General features: G+C 30.3%; 1 protein-coding gene across 1 annotated transcript; it reads right to left on the reverse strand.

Moving 5' to 3' along the window:
• Nucleotides 1-13,967: 13,967 nt before the first annotated feature.
• On the reverse strand, nt 13,968-16,669 carry LOC143469867 (general transcription factor II-I repeat domain-containing protein 2A-like). Its single transcript, XM_076967731.1, has 3 exons — nt 15,647-16,669; nt 15,352-15,533; nt 13,968-15,175 (listed from the first exon to the last, which is right to left on the reverse strand). The coding sequence occupies exons 1-3, from the start codon at nt 16,249-16,251 to the stop codon at nt 14,130-14,132; spliced, it is 1,833 nt and encodes a 610-aa protein (XP_076823846.1). The 5' UTR covers nt 16,252-16,669; the 3' UTR covers nt 13,968-14,129.
• Between the last annotated feature and the right edge of the window lie 654 nt (nt 16,670-17,323).

The following is a 17,323-nucleotide window of genomic DNA, read 5'->3' on the forward strand; positions in this document are numbered from 1 at the left end:
AAAACATTTGCACTATACATTAGTTATATAGGTCCTAAAAAGTGCCTTGTGAACTATATGGTGCCAAATGTACAATTCACATTGCAAAAAGTTCTAACGGGTCTCAAAATGTTTATTAGAGTCTAATAAGTAAATAATAAAAGTATAACAGTTAACCAATAAAAGGTTTGTCTGTTATCGTTAAAAGAACTTAACTAAAACATTTGCACTATACATTAGTTATATAGGTCCTAAAAAGTGCCTTGTGAACTATATGGTGCCAAACGTGCAATTCACATTGCAAAAAGTTCTAACGGGTCTCAAGATGTTTATTAGAGTCTAATAAGTAAATAATAAAAGTATAACAGTTAACCAATAAAAGGTTTGTCTGTTATCGTTAAAAGAACTTAACTAAAAAATTTGCACTATACATTAGTTATATAGGTCCTAAAAAGTGCCTTGTGAACTATATGGTGCCAAATGTGCAATTCACATTGCAAAAAGTTCTAACGGGTCTCAAAATGTTTATTAGAGTCTAATAAGTAAATAATAAAAGTATAACAGTTAACCAATAAAAGGTTTGTCTGTTATCGTTAAAAGAACTTAACTAAAAAATTTGCACTATACATTAGTTATATAGGTCCTAAAAAGTGCCTTGTGAACTATATGGTGCCAAATGTGCAATTCACATTGCAAAAAGTTCTAACGGGTCTCAAAATGTTTATTAGAGTCTAATAAGTAAATAATAAAAGTATAACAGTTAACCAATAAAAGGTTTGTCTATTATCGTTAAAAGAACTTAACTAAAAAATTTGCACTATTCATTAGTTATATAGGTCCTAAAAAGTGCCTTGTGAAATATATGGTGCCAAATGTGCAATTCACATTGCAAAAAGTTCTAACGGGTCTGAAAATGTTTATTAGAGTCTAATAAGTAAATAATAAAAGTATAACAGTTAACCAATAAAAGGTTTGTCTGTTATCGTTAAAAGAACTTAACTAAAACATTTGCACTATACATTAGTTATACAGGTCCTAAAAAGTGCCTTGTGAACTATATGGTGCCAAATGTGCAATTCACATTGCAAAAAGTTCTAACGGGTCTCAAAATGTTTATTAGAGTCTAATAAGTAAATAATAAAAGTATAACAGTTAACCAATAAAAGGTTTGTCTGTTATCGTTAAAAGAACTTAACTAAAAAATTTGCACTATACATTAGTTATATAGGTCCTAAAAAGTGCCTTGTGAACTATATGGTGCCAAATGTGCAATTCACATTGCAAAAAGTTCTAACGGGTCTCAAAATGTTTATTAGAGTCTAATAAGTAAATAATAAAAGTATAACAGTTAACCAATAAAAGGTTTGTCTGTTATCGTTAAAAGAACTTAACTAAAACATTTGCACTATACATTAGTTATATAGGTCCTAAAAAGTGCCTTGTGAACTATATGGTGCCAAATGTGCAATTCACATTGCAAAAAGTTCTAACGGGTCTCAAAATGTTTATTAGAGTCTAATAAGTAAATAATAAAAGTATAACAGTTAACCAATAAAAGGTTTGTCTGTTATCGTTAAAAGAACTTAACTAAAAAATTTGCACTATACATTAGTTATATAGGTCCTAAAAAGTGCCTTGTGAACTATATGGTGCCAAATGTGCAATTCACATTGCAAAAAGTTCTAACGGGTCTCAAAATGTTTATTAGAGTCTAATAAGTAAATAATAAAAGTATAACAGTTAACCAATAAAAGGTTTGTCTGTTATCGTTAAAAGAACTTAACTAAAAAATTTGCACTATACATTAGTTATATAGGTCCTAAAAAGTGCCTTGTGAACTATATGGTGCCAAATGTGCAATTCACATTGCAAAAAGTTCTAACGGGTCTCAAAATGTTTATTAGAGTCTAATAAGTAAATAATAAAAGTATAACAGTTAACCAATAAAAGGTTTGTCTGTTATCGTTAAAAGAACTTAACTAAAACATTTGCACTATACATTAGTTATACAGGTCCTAAAAAGTGCCTTGTGAACTATATGGTGCCAAATGTGCAATTCACATTGCAAAAAGTTCTAACGGGTTTCAAAATGTTTATTAGAGTCTAATAAGTAAATAATAAAAGTATAACAGTTAACCAATAAAAGGTTTGTCTGTTATCGTTAAAAGAACTTAACTAAAAAATTTGCACTATACATTAGTTATATAGGTCCTAAAAAGTGCCTTGTGAACTATATGGTGCCAAATGTGCAATTCACATTGCAAAAAGTTCTAACGGGTCTCAAAATGTTTATTAGAGTCTAATAAGTAAATAATAAAAGTATAACAGTTAACCAATAAAAGGTTTGTCTGTTATCGTTAAAAGAACTTAACTAAAAAATTTGCACTATACATTAGTTATATAGGTCCTAAAAAGTGCCTTGTGAACTATATGGTGCCAAATGTGCAATTCACATTGCAAAAAGTTCTAACGGGTCTCAAGATGTTTATTAGAGTCTAATAAGTAAATAATAAAAGTATAACAGTTAACCAATAAAAGGTTTGTCTGTTATCGTTAAAAGAACTTAACTAAAAAATTTGCACTATACATTAGTTATATAGGTCCTAAAAAGTGCCTTGTGAAATTTATGGTGCCAAATGTGCAATTCACATTGCAAAAAGTTCTAACGGGTCTCAAAATGTTTATTAGAGTCTAATAAGTAAATAATAAAAGTATAACAGTTAACCAATAAAAGGTTTGTCTGTTATCGTTAAAAGAACTTAACTAAAACATTTGCACTATACATTAGTTATATAGGTCCTAAAAAGTGCCTTGTGAACTATATGGTGCCAAATGTGCAATTCACATTGCAAAAAGTTCTAACGGGTCTCAAAATGTTTATTAGAGTCTAATAAGTAAATAATAAAAGTATAACAGTTAACCAATAAAAGGTTTGTCTGTTATCGTTAAAAGAACTTAACTAAAACATTTGCACTATACATTAGTTATATAGGTCCTAAAAAGTGCCTTGTGAACTATATAGTGCCAAATGTGCAATTCATATTGCAAAAAGTTCTAACGGGTCTCAAAATGTTTATTAGAGTCTAATAAGTAAATAATAAAAGTATAACAGTTAACCAATAAAAGGTTTGTCTGTTATCGTTAAAAGAACTTAACTAAAACATTTGCACTATACATTAGTTATATAGATCCTAAAAAGTGCCTTGTGAACTATATGGTGCCAAATGTGCAATTCACATTGCAAAAAGTTCTAACGGGTCTCAAAATGTTTATTAGAGTCTAATAAGTAAATAATAAAAGTATAACAGTTAACCAATAAAAGGTTTGTCTGTTATCGTTAAAAGAACTTAACTAAAACATTTGCACTATACATTAGTTATATAGGTCCTAAAAAGTGCCTTGTGAACTATATGGTGCCAAATGTGCAATTCACATTGCAAAAAGTTCTAACGGGTCTCAAAATGTTTATTAGAGTCTAATAAGTAAATAATAAAAGTATAACAGTTAACCAATAAAAGGTTTGTCTGTTATCGTTAAAAGAACTTAACCAAAACATTTGCACTATACATTAGTTATATAGGTCCTAAAAAGTGCCTTGTGAACTATATGGTGCCAAATGTGCAATTCACATTGCAAAAAGTTCTAACGGGTCTCAAAATGTTTATTAGAGTCTAATAAGTAAATAATAAAAGTATAACAGTTAACCAATAAAAGGTTTGTCTGTTATCGTTAAAAGAACTTAACTAAAAAATTTGCACTATACATTAGTTATATAGGTCCTAAAAAGTGCCTTGTGAACTATATGGTGCCAAATGTGCAATTCACATTGCAAAAAGTTCTAACGGGTCTCAAAATGTTTATTAGAGTCTAATAAGTAAATAATAAAAGTATAACAGTTAACCAATAAAAGGTTTGTCTGTTATCGTTAAAAGAACTTAACTAAAAAATTTGCACTATACATTAGTTATATAGGTCCTAAAAAGTGCCTTGTGAACTATATGGTGCCAAATGTGCAATTCACATTGCAAAAAGTTCTAACGGGTCTCAAAATGTTTATTAGAGTCTAATAAGTAAATAATAAAAGTATAACAGTTAACCAATAAAAGGTTTGTCTGTTATCGTTAAAAGAACTTAACTAAAAAATTTGCACTATACATTAGTTATATAGGTCCTAAAAAGTGCCTTGTGAACTATATGGTGCCAAATGTGCAATTCACATTGCAAAAAGTTCTGACGGGTCTCAAAATGTTTATTAGAGTCTAATAAGTAAATAATAAAAGTATAACAGTTAACCAATAAAAGGTTTGTCTGTTATCGTTAAAAGAACTTAACTAAAACATTTGCACTATACATTAGTTATATAGGTCCTAAAAAGTGCCTTGTGAACTATATGGTGCCAAATGTGCAATTCACATTGCAAAAAGTTCTAACGGGTCTCAAAATGTTTATTAGAGTCTAATAAGTAAATAATAAAAGTATAACAGTTAACCAATAAAAGGTTTGTCTGTTATCGTTAAAAGAACTTAACTAAAACATTTGCACTATACATTAGTTATATAGGTCCTAAAAAGTGCCTTGTGAACTATATGGTGCCAAATGTGCAATTCACATTGCAAAAAGTTCTAACGGGTCTCAAAATGTTTATTAGAGTCTAATAAGTAAATAATAAAAGTATAACAGTTAACCAATAAAAGGTTTGTCTGTTATCGTTAAAAGAACTTAACTAAAACATTTGCACTATACATTAGTTATATAGGTCCTAAAAAGTGCCTTGTGAACTATATGGTGCCAAATGTGCAATTCACATTGCAAAAAGTTCTAACGGGTCTCAAGATGTTTATTAGAGTCTAATAAGTAAATAATAAAAGTATAACAGTTAACCAATAAAAGGTTTGTCTGTTATCGTTAAAAGAACTTAACTAAAAAATTTGCACTATACATTAGTTATATAGGTCCTAAAAAGTGCCTTGTGAACTATATGGTGCCAAATGTGCAATTCACATTGCAAAAAGTTCTAACGGGTCTCAAAATGTTTATTAGAGTCTAATAAGTAAATAATAAAAGTATAACAGTTAACCAATAAAAGGTTTGTCTGTTATCGTTAAAAGAACTTAACTAAAACATTTGCACTATACATTAGTTATACAGGTCCTAAAAAGTGCCTTGTGAACTATATGGTGCCAAATGTGCAATTCACATTGCAAAAAGTTCTAACGGGTTTCAAAATGTTTATTAGAGTCTAATAAGTAAATAATAAAAGTATAACAGTTAACCAATAAAAGGTTTGTCTGTTATCGTTAAAAGAACTTAACTAAAAAATTTGCACTATACATTAGTTATATAGGTCCTAAAAAGTGCCTTGTGAACTATATGGTGCCAAATGTGCAATTCACATTGCAAAAAGTTCTAACGGGTCTCAAAATGTTTATTAGAGTCTAATAAGTAAATAATAAAAGTATAACAGTTAACCAATAAAAGGTTTGTCTGTTATCGTTAAAAGAACTTAACTAAAAAATTTGCACTATACATTAGTTATATAGGTCCTAAAAAGTGCCTTGTGAACTATATGGTGCCAAATGTGCAATTCACATTGCAAAAAGTTCTAACGGGTCTCAAGATGTTTATTAGAGTCTAATAAGTAAATAATAAAAGTATAACAGTTAACCAATAAAAGGTTTGTCTGTTATCGTTAAAAGAACTTAACTAAAAAATTTGCACTATACATTAGTTATATAGGTCCTAAAAAGTGCCTTGTGAACTATATGGTGCCAAATGTGCAATTCACATTGCAAAAAGTTCTAACGGGTCTCAAAATGTTTATTAGAGTCTAATAAGTAAATAATAAAAGTATAACAGTTAACCAATAAAAGGTTTGTCTGTTATCGTTAAAAGAACTTAACTAAAACATTTGCACTATACATTAGTTATACAGGTCCTAAAAAGTGCCTTGTGAACTATATGGTGCCAAATGTGCAATTCACATTGCAAAAAGTTCTAACGGGTTTCAAAATGTTTATTAGAGTCTAATAAGTAAATAATAAAAGTATAACAGTTAACCAATAAAAGGTTTGTCTGTTATCGTTAAAAGAACTTAACTAAAAAATTTGCACTATACATTAGTTATATAGGTCCTAAAAAGTGCCTTGTGAACTATATGGTGCCAAATGTGCAATTCACATTGCAAAAAGTTCTAACGGGTCTCAAAATGTTTATTAGAGTCTAATAAGTAAATAATAAAAGTATAACAGTTAACCAATAAAAGGTTTGTCTGTTATCGTTAAAAGAACTTAACTAAAAAATTTGCACTATACATTAGTTATATAGGTCCTAAAAAGTGCCTTGTGAACTATATGGTGCCAAATGTGCAATTCACATTGCAAAAAGTTCTAACGGGTCTCAAGATGTTTATTAGAGTCTAATAAGTAAATAATAAAAGTATAACAGTTAACCAATAAAAGGTTTGTCTGTTATCGTTAAAAGAACTTAACTAAAAAATTTGCACTATACATTAGTTATATAGGTCCTAAAAAGTGCCTTGTGAAATTTATGGTGCCAAATGTGCAATTCACATTGCAAAAAGTTCTAACGGGTCTCAAAATGTTTATTAGAGTCTAATAAGTAAATAATAAAAGTATAACAGTTAACCAATAAAAGGTTTGTCTGTTATCGTTAAAAGAACTTAACTAAAACATTTGCACTATACATTAGTTATATAGGTCCTAAAAAGTGCCTTGTGAACTATATGGTGCCAAATGTGCAATTCACATTGCAAAAAGTTCTAACGGGTCTCAAAATGTTTATTAGAGTCTAATAAGTAAATAATAAAAGTATAACAGTTAACCAATAAAAGGTTTGTCTGTTATCGTTAAAAGAACTTAACTAAAACATTTGCACTATACATTAGTTATATAGGTCCTAAAAAGTGCCTTGTGAACTATATAGTGCCAAATGTGCAATTCATATTGCAAAAAGTTCTAACGGGTCTCAAAATGTTTATTAGAGTCTAATAAGTAAATAATAAAAGTATAACAGTTAACCAATAAAAGGTTTGTCTGTTATCGTTAAAAGAACTTAACTAAAACATTTGCACTATACATTAGTTATATAGATCCTAAAAAGTGCCTTGTGAACTATATGGTGCCAAATGTGCAATTCACATTGCAAAAAGTTCTAACGGGTCTCAAAATGTTTATTAGAGTCTAATAAGTAAATAATAAAAGTATAACAGTTAACCAATAAAAGGTTTGTCTGTTATCGTTAAAAGAACTTAACTAAAACATTTGCACTATACATTAGTTATATAGGTCCTAAAAAGTGCCTTGTGAACTATATGGTGCCAAATGTGCAATTCACATTGCAAAAAGTTCTAACGGGTCTCAAAATGTTTATTAGAGTCTAATAAGTAAATAATAAAAGTATAACAGTTAACCAATAAAAGGTTTGTCTGTTATCGTTAAAAGAACTTAACCAAAACATTTGCACTATACATTAGTTATATAGGTCCTAAAAAGTGCCTTGTGAACTATATGGTGCCAAATGTGCAATTCACATTGCAAAAAGTTCTAACGGGTCTCAAAATGTTTATTAGAGTCTAATAAGTAAATAATAAAAGTATAACAGTTAACCAATAAAAGGTTTGTCTGTTATCGTTAAAAGAACTTAACTAAAAAATTTGCACTATACATTAGTTATATAGGTCCTAAAAAGTGCCTTGTGAACTATATGGTGCCAAATGTGCAATTCACATTGCAAAAAGTTCTAACGGGTCTCAAAATGTTTATTAGAGTCTAATAAGTAAATAATAAAAGTATAACAGTTAACCAATAAAAGGTTTGTCTGTTATCGTTAAAAGAACTTAACTAAAAAATTTGCACTATACATTAGTTATATAGGTCCTAAAAAGTGCCTTGTGAACTATATGGTGCCAAATGTGCAATTCACATTGCAAAAAGTTCTAACGGGTCTCAAAATGTTTATTAGAGTCTAATAAGTAAATAATAAAAGTATAACAGTTAACCAATAAAAGGTTTGTCTGTTATCGTTAAAAGAACTTAACTAAAAAATTTGCACTATACATTAGTTATATAGGTCCTAAAAAGTGCCTTGTGAACTATATGGTGCCAAATGTGCAATTCACATTGCAAAAAGTTCTGACGGGTCTCAAAATGTTTATTAGAGTCTAATAAGTAAATAATAAAAGTATAACAGTTAACCAATAAAAGGTTTGTCTGTTATCGTTAAAAGAACTTAACTAAAACATTTGCACTATACATTAGTTATATAGGTCCTGAAAAGTGCCTTGTGAACTATATGGTGCCAAATGTGCAATTCACATTGCAAAAAGTTCTAACGGGTCTCAAAATGTTTATTAGAGTCTAATAAGTAAATAATAAAAGTATAACAGTTAACCAATAAAAGGTTTGTCTGTTATCGTTAAAAGAACTTAACTAAAACATTTGCACTATACATTAGTTATATAGGTCCTAAAAAGTGCCTTGTGAACTATATGGTGCCAAATGTGCAATTCACATTGCAAAAAGTTCTAACGGGTCTCAAAATGTTTATTAGAGTCTAATAAGTAAATAATAAAAGTATAACAGTTAACCAATAAAAGGTTTGTCTGTTATCGTTAAAAGAACTTAACTAAAACATTTGCACTATACATTAGTTATATAGGTCCTAAAAAGTGCCTTGTGAACTATATGGTGCCAAATGTGCAATTCACATTGCAAAAAGTTCTAACGGGTCTCAAGATGTTTATTAGAGTCTAATAAGTAAATAATAAAAGTATAACAGTTAACCAATAAAAGGTTTGTCTGTTATCGTTAAAAGAACTTAACTAAAAAATTTGCACTATACATTAGTTATATAGGTCCTAAAAAGTGCCTTGTGAACTATATGGTGCCAAATGTGCAATTCACATTGCAAAAAGTTCTAACGGGTCTCAAAATGTTTATTAGAGTCTAATAAGTAAATAATAAAAGTATAACAGTTAACCAATAAAAGGTTTGTCTGTTATCGTTAAAAGAACTTAACTAAAACATTTGCACTATACATTAGTTATATAGGTCCTAAAAAGTGCCTTGTGAACTATATGGTGCCAAATGTGCAATTCACATTGCAAAAAGTTCTAACGGGTTTCAAAATGTTTATTAGAGTCTAATAAGTAAATAATAAAAGTATAACAGTTAACCAATAAAAGGTTTGTCTGTTATCGTTAAAAGAACTTAACTAAAACATTTGCACTATACATTAGTTATATAGGTCCTAAAAAGTGCCTTGTGAACTATATGGTGCCAAATGTGCAATTCACATTGCAAAAAGTTCTAACGGGTCTCAAAATGTTTATTAGAGTCTAATAAGTAAATAATAAAAGTATAACAGTTAACCAATAAAAGGTTTGTCTGTTATCGTTAAAAGAACTTAACTAAAACATTTGCACTATACATTAGTTATATAGGTCCTAAAAAGTGCCTTGTGAACTATATAGTGCCAAATGTGCAATTCATATTGCAAAAAGTTCTAACGGGTCTCAAAATGTTTATTAGAGTCTAATAAGTAAATAATAAAAGTATAACAGTTAACCAATAAAAGGTTTGTCTGTTATCGTTAAAAGAACTTAACTAAAAAATTTGCACTATACATTAGTTATATAGATCCTAAAAAGTGCCTTGTGAACTATATGGTGCCAAATGTGCAATTCACATTGCAAAAAGTTCTAACGGGTCTCAAAATGTTTATTAGAGTCTAATAAGTAAATAATAAAAGTATAACAGTTAACCAATAAAAGGTTTGTCTGTTATCGTTAAAAGAACTTAACTAAAACATTTGCACTATACATTAGTTATATAGGTCCTAAAAAGTGCCTTGTGAACTATATGGTGCCAAATGTGCAATTCACATTGCAAAAAGTTCTAACGGGTCTCAAAATGTTTATTAGAGTCTAATAAGTAAATAATAAAAGTATAACAGTTAACCAATAAAAGGTTTGTCTGTTATCGTTAAAAGAACTTAACCAAAACATTTGCACTATACATTAGTTATATAGGTCCTAAAAAGTGCCTTGTGAACTATATGGTGCCAAATGTGCAATTCACATTGCAAAAAGTTCTAACGGGTCTCAAAATGTTTATTAGAGTCTAATAAGTAAATAATAAAAGTATAACAGTTAACCAATAAAAGGTTTGTCTGTTATCGTTAAAAGAACTTAACTAAAAAATTTGCACTATACATTAGTTATATAGGTCCTAAAAAGTGCCTTGTGAACTATATGGTGCCAAATGTGCAATTCACATTGCAAAAAGTTCTAACGGGTCTCAAAATGTTTATTAGAGTCTAATAAGTAAATAATAAAAGTATAACAGTTAACCAATAAAAGGTTTGTCTGTTATCGTTAAAAGAACTTAACTAAAAAATTTGCACTATACATTAGTTATATAGGTCCTAAAAAGTGCCTTGTGAACTATATGGTGCCAAATGTGCAATTCACATTGCAAAAAGTTCTAACGGGTCTCAAAATGTTTATTAGAGTCTAATAAGTAAATAATAAAAGTATAACAGTTAACCAATAAAAGGTTTGTCTGTTATCGTTAAAAGAACTTAACTAAAAAATTTGCACTATACATTAGTTATATAGGCCTAAAAAGTGCCTTGTGAACTATATGGTGCCAAATGTGCAATTCACATTGCAAAAAGTTCTAACGGGTCTCAAAATGTTTATTAGAGTCTAATAAGTAAATAATAAAAGTATAACAGTTAACCAATAAAAGGTTTGTCTGTTATCGTTAAAAGAACTTAACTAAAACATTTGCACTATACATTAGTTATATAGGTCCTAAAAAGTGCCTTGTGAACTATATGGTGCCAAATGTGCAATTCACATTGCAAAAAGTTCTAACGGGTCTCAAAATGTTTATTAGAGTCTAATAAGTAAATAATAAAAGTATAACAGTTAACCAATAAAAGGTTTGTCTGTTATCGTTAAAAGAACTTAACTAAAACATTTGCACTATACATTAGTTATATAGGTCCTAAAAAGTGCCTTGTGAACTATATGGTGCCAAATGTGCAATTCACATTGCAAAAAGTTCTAACGGGTCTCAAAATGTTTATTAGAGTCTAATAAGTAAATAATAAAAGTATAACAGTTAACCAATAAAAGGTTTGTCTGTTATCGTTAAAAGAACTTAACTAAAACATTTGCACTATACATTAGTTATATAGGTCCTAAAAAGTGCCTTGTGAACTATATGGTGCCAAATGTGCAATTCACATTGCAAAAAGTTCTAACGGGTCTCAAAATGTTTATTAGAGTCTAATAAGTAAATAATAAAAGTATAACAGTTAACCAATAAAAGGTTTGTCTGTTATCGTTAAAAGAACTTAACTAAAAAATTTGCACTATACATTAGTTATATAGGTCCTAAAAAGTGCCTTGTGAACTATATGGTGCCAAATGTGCAATTCACATTGCAAAAAGTTCTAACGGGTCTCAAAATGTTTATTAGAGTCTAATAAGTAAATAATAAAAGTATAACAGTTAACCAATAAAAGGTTTGTCTGTTATCGTTAAAAGAACTTAACTAAAACATTTGCACTATACATTAGTTATATAGGTCCTAAAAAGTGCCTTGTGAACTATATGGTGCCAAATGTGCAATTCACATTGCAAAAAGTTCTAACGGGTCTCAAAATGTTTATTAGAGTCTAATAAGTAAATAATAAAAGTATAACAGTTAACCAATAAAAGGTTTGTCTGTTATCGTTAAAAGAACTTAACTAAAAAATTTGCACTATACATTAGTTATATAGGTCCTAAAAAGTGTCTTGTGAACTATATGGTGCTAAATGTGCAATTCACATTGCAAAAAGTTCTAACGGGTCTCAAAATGTTTATTAGAGTCTAATAAGTAAATAATAAAAGTATAACAGTTAACCAATAAAAGGTTTGTCTGTTATCGTTAAAAGAACTTAACTAAAACATTTGCACTATACATTAGTTATATAGGTCCTAAAAAGTGCCTTGTGAACTATATGGTGCCAAATGTGCAATTCACATTGCAAAAAGTTCTAACGGGTCTCAAAATGTTTATTAGAGTCTAATAAGTAAATAATAAAAGTATAACAGTTAACCAATAAAAGGTTTGTCTGTTATCGTTAAAAGAACTTAACTAAAACATTTGCACTATACATTAGTTATATAGGTCCTAAAAAGTGCCTTGTGAACTATATGGTGCCAAATGTGCAATTCACATTGCAAAAAGTTCTAACGGGTCTCAAAATGTTTATTAGAGTCTAATAAGTAAATAATAAAAGTATAACAGTTAACCAATAAAAGGTTTGTCTGTTATCGTTAAAAGAACTTAACTAAAAAATTTGCACTATACATTAGTTATATAGGTCCTAAAAAGTGCCTTGTGAACTATATGGTGCCAAATGTGCAATTCACATTGCAAAAAGTTCTAACGGGTCTCAAAATGTTTATTAGAGTCTAATAAGTAAATAATAAAAGTATAACAGTTAACCAATAAAAGGTTTGTCTGTTATCGTTAAAAGAACTTAACTAAAAAATTTGCACTATACATTAGTTATATAGGTCCTAAAAAGTGCCTTGTGAACTATATGGTGCCAAATGTGCAATTCACATTGCAAAAAGTTCTAACGGGTCTCAAAATGTTTATTAGAGTCTAATAAGTAAATAATAAAAGTATAACAGTTAACCAATAAAAGGTTTGTCTGTTATCGTTAAAAGAACTTAACTAAAAAATTTGCACTATACATTAGTTATATAGGTCCTAAAAAGTGCCTTGTGAACTATATGGTGCCAAATGTGCAATTCACATTGCAAAAAGTTCTAACGGGTCTCAAAATGTTTATTAGAGTCTAATAAGTAAATAATAAAAGTATAACAGTTAACCAATAAAAGGTTTGTCTGTTATCGTTAAAAGAACTTAACTAAAAAATTTGCACTATACATTAGTTATATAGGTCCTAAAAAGTGCCTTGTGAACTATATGGTGCCAAATGTGCAATTCACATTGCAAAAAGTTCTAACGGGTCTCAAAATGTTTATTAGAGTCTAATAAGTAAATAATAAAAGTATAACAGTTAACCAATAAAAGGTTTGTCTGTTATCGTTAAAAGAACTTAACTAAAACATTTGCACTATACATTAGTTATATAGGTCCTAAAAAGTGCCTTGTGAAATATATGGTGCCAAATGTGCAATTCACATTGCAAAAAGTTCTAATGGGTCTCAAAATGTTTATTAGAGTCTAATAAGTAAATAATAAAAGTATAACAGTTAACCAATAAAAGGTTTGTCTGTTATCGTTAAAAGAACTTAACTAAAAAATTTGCACTATACATTAGTTGTATAGGTCCTAAAAAGTGCCTTGTGAACTATATGGTGCCAAATGTGCAATTCACATTGCAAAAAGTTCTAACGGGTCTCAAAATGTTTATTAGAGTCTAATAAGTAAATAATAAAAGTATAACAGTTAACCAATAAAAGGTTTGTCTGTTATCGTTAAAAGAACTTAACTAAAACATTTGCACTATACATTAGTTATATAGGTCCTAAAAAGTGCCTTGTGAACTATATGGTGCCAAATGTGCAATTCACATTGCAAAAAGTTCTAACGGGTCTCAAAATGTTTATTAGAGTCTAATAAGTAAATAATAAAAGTATAACAGTTAACCAATAAAAGGTTTGTCTGTTATCGTTAAAAGAACTTAACTAAAAAATTTGCACTATACATTAGTTATATAGGTCCTAAAAAGTGCCTTGTGAACTATATGGTGCCAAATGTGCAATTCACATTGCAAAAAGTTCTAACGGGTCTCAAAATGTTTATTAGAGTCTAATAAGTAAATAATAAAAGTATAACAGTTAACCAATAAAAGGTTTGTCTGTTATCGTTAAAAGAACTTAACTAAAAAATTTGCACTATACCAGGGGTGTTCAAATGATTTCTGTCATGATCCACCACAACCAAACCTGACAACATGATGATCCACTAAATATGAATAGTAAATATATTGGACATGCTTTAATTTTTATGGTGCTTTATTCATGAAAATGTACCCTACAACATATTAATAACTTTGTAATAGTCAAAAGTGAAGTGTGCTACAGCTCCAAGATTATTTCAGTGAGAAAAATGATGAGTTGGTTTAGATCTCACAATAGCGTCGAATCGGGGCTTTCTGTCACTTACTGATATCCTCATAAGCTCATGAAGATGAGCATTTGTGAGTCTCGTTCTATGCTTGTTTTTTACAAAATTCATTGATGAAAACAACGACTCACAAAGGTACGTAGAAGCGAAGCAAGTAAGGATCCTTCTAGCCAGCCTGGTTATAACTGGGTACCTTTCCAAGGTTACAAGTGATAACCAAAACACATTTGGATCTGCGATACAAATCTCATCTCCTTTAAGATTACAAAGTTCTACCTGCATTTTAGACACCAGCAATGCATATTCAGTGGAAAGTTGTGTTTTCCAAGTGCCATTAACATCAGCAGACAGTGGATGTGAAATTAGTTCTATAACTGAACTGATTTCATAAAATTCCTTGAACCTGTTACAGAACTCAGTGTCCAAATTTTGCAGAAATTCGACAAAGCATGACCAATCATTATCACAGCTAACTTCTTGTATAGTCACTTTCAAGCATGGAAAGTGGAGCATGTCTTTGGTGATATCTGAAACGAATAGCAACAGCTGTTGCTTGAAAGATTTCACTGCTGACCACAGCTGAATGATAGTGTGCCCCTTGCCCTGGAGCTTCAAGTTCAGAGTATTTAGATGGGTAAAACAGTCAGCAAGGAAAGCCAAGTTACATAGATTGGTACCTTCAAGCAGAGTACTAGTTTGACCCTTTTCATTCAAAAACATGACCAAATCTTTACGAAGGTCCCACAGCCTTTTCAAAGCATTGCCCTTACTTAGCCATCTCACGTTATTATGCGTGAGTAAGTCACAAAATTCAGCATTATGCTGATCTAGAAAGTTCCTTAGTTGCCGGTGCTTTAGAGATGAGTTTGCTTTCAGTTTATTGATTAGTTTCATTGCATCAGTCATTAGCTCTTGGAAGTCTCCGGACAGCTTGGCACATAGTACGGATTGGTGGATGATGCAGTGGATTCCTATCAGATCAGGACAGTACTCGGTTCTCAAGTTGGTGACTACACCTACATAAAAATTGGAAGAGTTATTTACTGTAAAGTCATATTACCTCTTGAGGTATGTCAATACAAATAATTAGGCTATGGCCGCTATGCTATGTTAGATTTTGTGCAATGAAATATTTATTAGACTTAATACATTTGTAATGACATACATACAACTGTAATGAGTAATGACATACCATGACATGCTCCTATCATGGCGGGTGCACCATCAGTGGAAAGTGCGCAAATGTTCTGAATTGGCAACTGAAGCTCCTTAAGTTTGCTTATGAGTGCATCATATATCGCAGCTGCTGTAGTATTGCCATGTAGTGTGATCAGTGCAAGCAGTTCTTCATTGAACACTCCGTGGTGAAAGTACCTGCATGCAAATTTGCGTACAAAAAATAAAATATATACAAAATGTTTTTGACACTGGACTTGCAATGAAATTTTCCATTTACAACCAATATTATACTTATAATATCAACTCACCTAACAAATACTGCAAGCTGGGCACAATTAGTAATATCTGTTGATTCATCTAAAGCTAGTGCATAGCAATCAGCGTCCTTGACTTCAATCAACACCTGGTCATGCAAATCCTCAGCGATATCAGTGCATCTCCGTGTACATGTCAATCTGGAGAGCGGGAGAGTTGTCATGCTGGTGATCACTTCTTTCTTACTTGGATGCATGATTTTTACTGCTTCAACAATGCATTCTTTAACAGCTTCAGCATCACTGTATGTCATCATCCGCTTGCCCAGAATGTGACTGATGCTGAGTGTTGCTTCTGTGGCTTTTGATTGCTCAGACACAAATGTTGAGAGGCATTGTTTCTGAGAGCTGGCAGACTTATCTAAACACGCAACTTTCTGTTTTCTGGCCCATGAGCCAGGCTTGTACTTCTCATTAAAATGTTTATGATGAGTAAAGAAATGTCGTTTGATGTTTTGACTCTTTATCATGCTTAGAGTGCAGTCACACAATAAACATTTGGGTTTATTGCTTGGGTTGAGCACAAACAAGTAATCTTCAGTCCATTCACCATTGAATTGTCTGTTTTCTAGATCAATTTTCCGCTTCTTACTGGCCATGTTGATAATAACTCTGATGATTTGTACAAGTGATACATTTCTAGAAGTTTTTTGTTTCGCCGCGGCCCCCCGCTGTGCAGAAAACCAGCTGACCGCGAGAAGAGAAGACAAGAGAATAGTCAGTCGAGTTAGTGGTGTGTAAATGAGTAAACGAAAACGATACGCTTTAATGCTGAGAGGGAGCAAAATTATGCTATTATAAATTCAAAAAATTAATTTCAACCCTGGCAATTAGTATCCACATAAAAAGTGAAAGTTTTTTTGGAAAAAAAAAGTTTCTCTTGAAAAAAAAAACTTTTTTTTTTGAAAAAAAAAGGAAGTTTCAAAAGTTTTTTTTTCAAGGCTACATTTAAAGATCCATATAAAAAGTTGAAAAGATCCGGATCCGGATCGCGATCCGCCATTTGAACAACCTTGCACTATACATTAGTTATATAGGTCCTAAAAAGTGCCTTGTGAACTATATGGTGCCAAATGTGCAATTCACATTGCAAAAAGTTCTAACGGGTCTCAAAATGTTTATTAGAGTCTAATAAGTAAATAATAAAAGTATAACAGTTAACCAATAAAAGGTTTGTCTGTTATCGTTAAAAGAACTTAACTAAAAAATTTGCACTATACATTAGTTATATAGGTCCTAAAAAGTGCCTTGTGAACTATATGGTGCCAAATGTGCAATTCACATTGCAAAAAGTTCTAACGGGTCTCAAAATGTTTATTAGAGTCTAATAAGTAAATAATAAAAGTATAACAGTTAACCAATAAAAGGTTTGTCTGTTATCGTTAAAAGAACTTAACTAAAACATTTGCACTATACATTAGTTATATAGGTCCTAAAAAGTGCCTTGTGAACTATATGGTGCCAAATGTGCAATTCACATTGCAAAAAGTTCTAACGGGTCTCAAAATGTTTATTAGAGTCTAATAAGTAAATAATAAAAGTATAACAGTTAACCAATAAAAGGTTTGTCTGTTATCGTTAAAAGAACTTAACTAAAACATTTGCACTATACATTAGTTATATAGGTCCTAAAAAGTGCCTTGTGAACTATATAGTGCCAAATGTGCAATT

Source organism: Clavelina lepadiformis, chromosome 8 (genome assembly GCF_947623445.1).
Source record: "Clavelina lepadiformis chromosome 8, kaClaLepa1.1, whole genome shotgun sequence".
NCBI lineage: Eukaryota > Metazoa > Chordata > Ascidiacea > Aplousobranchia > Clavelinidae > Clavelina > Clavelina lepadiformis.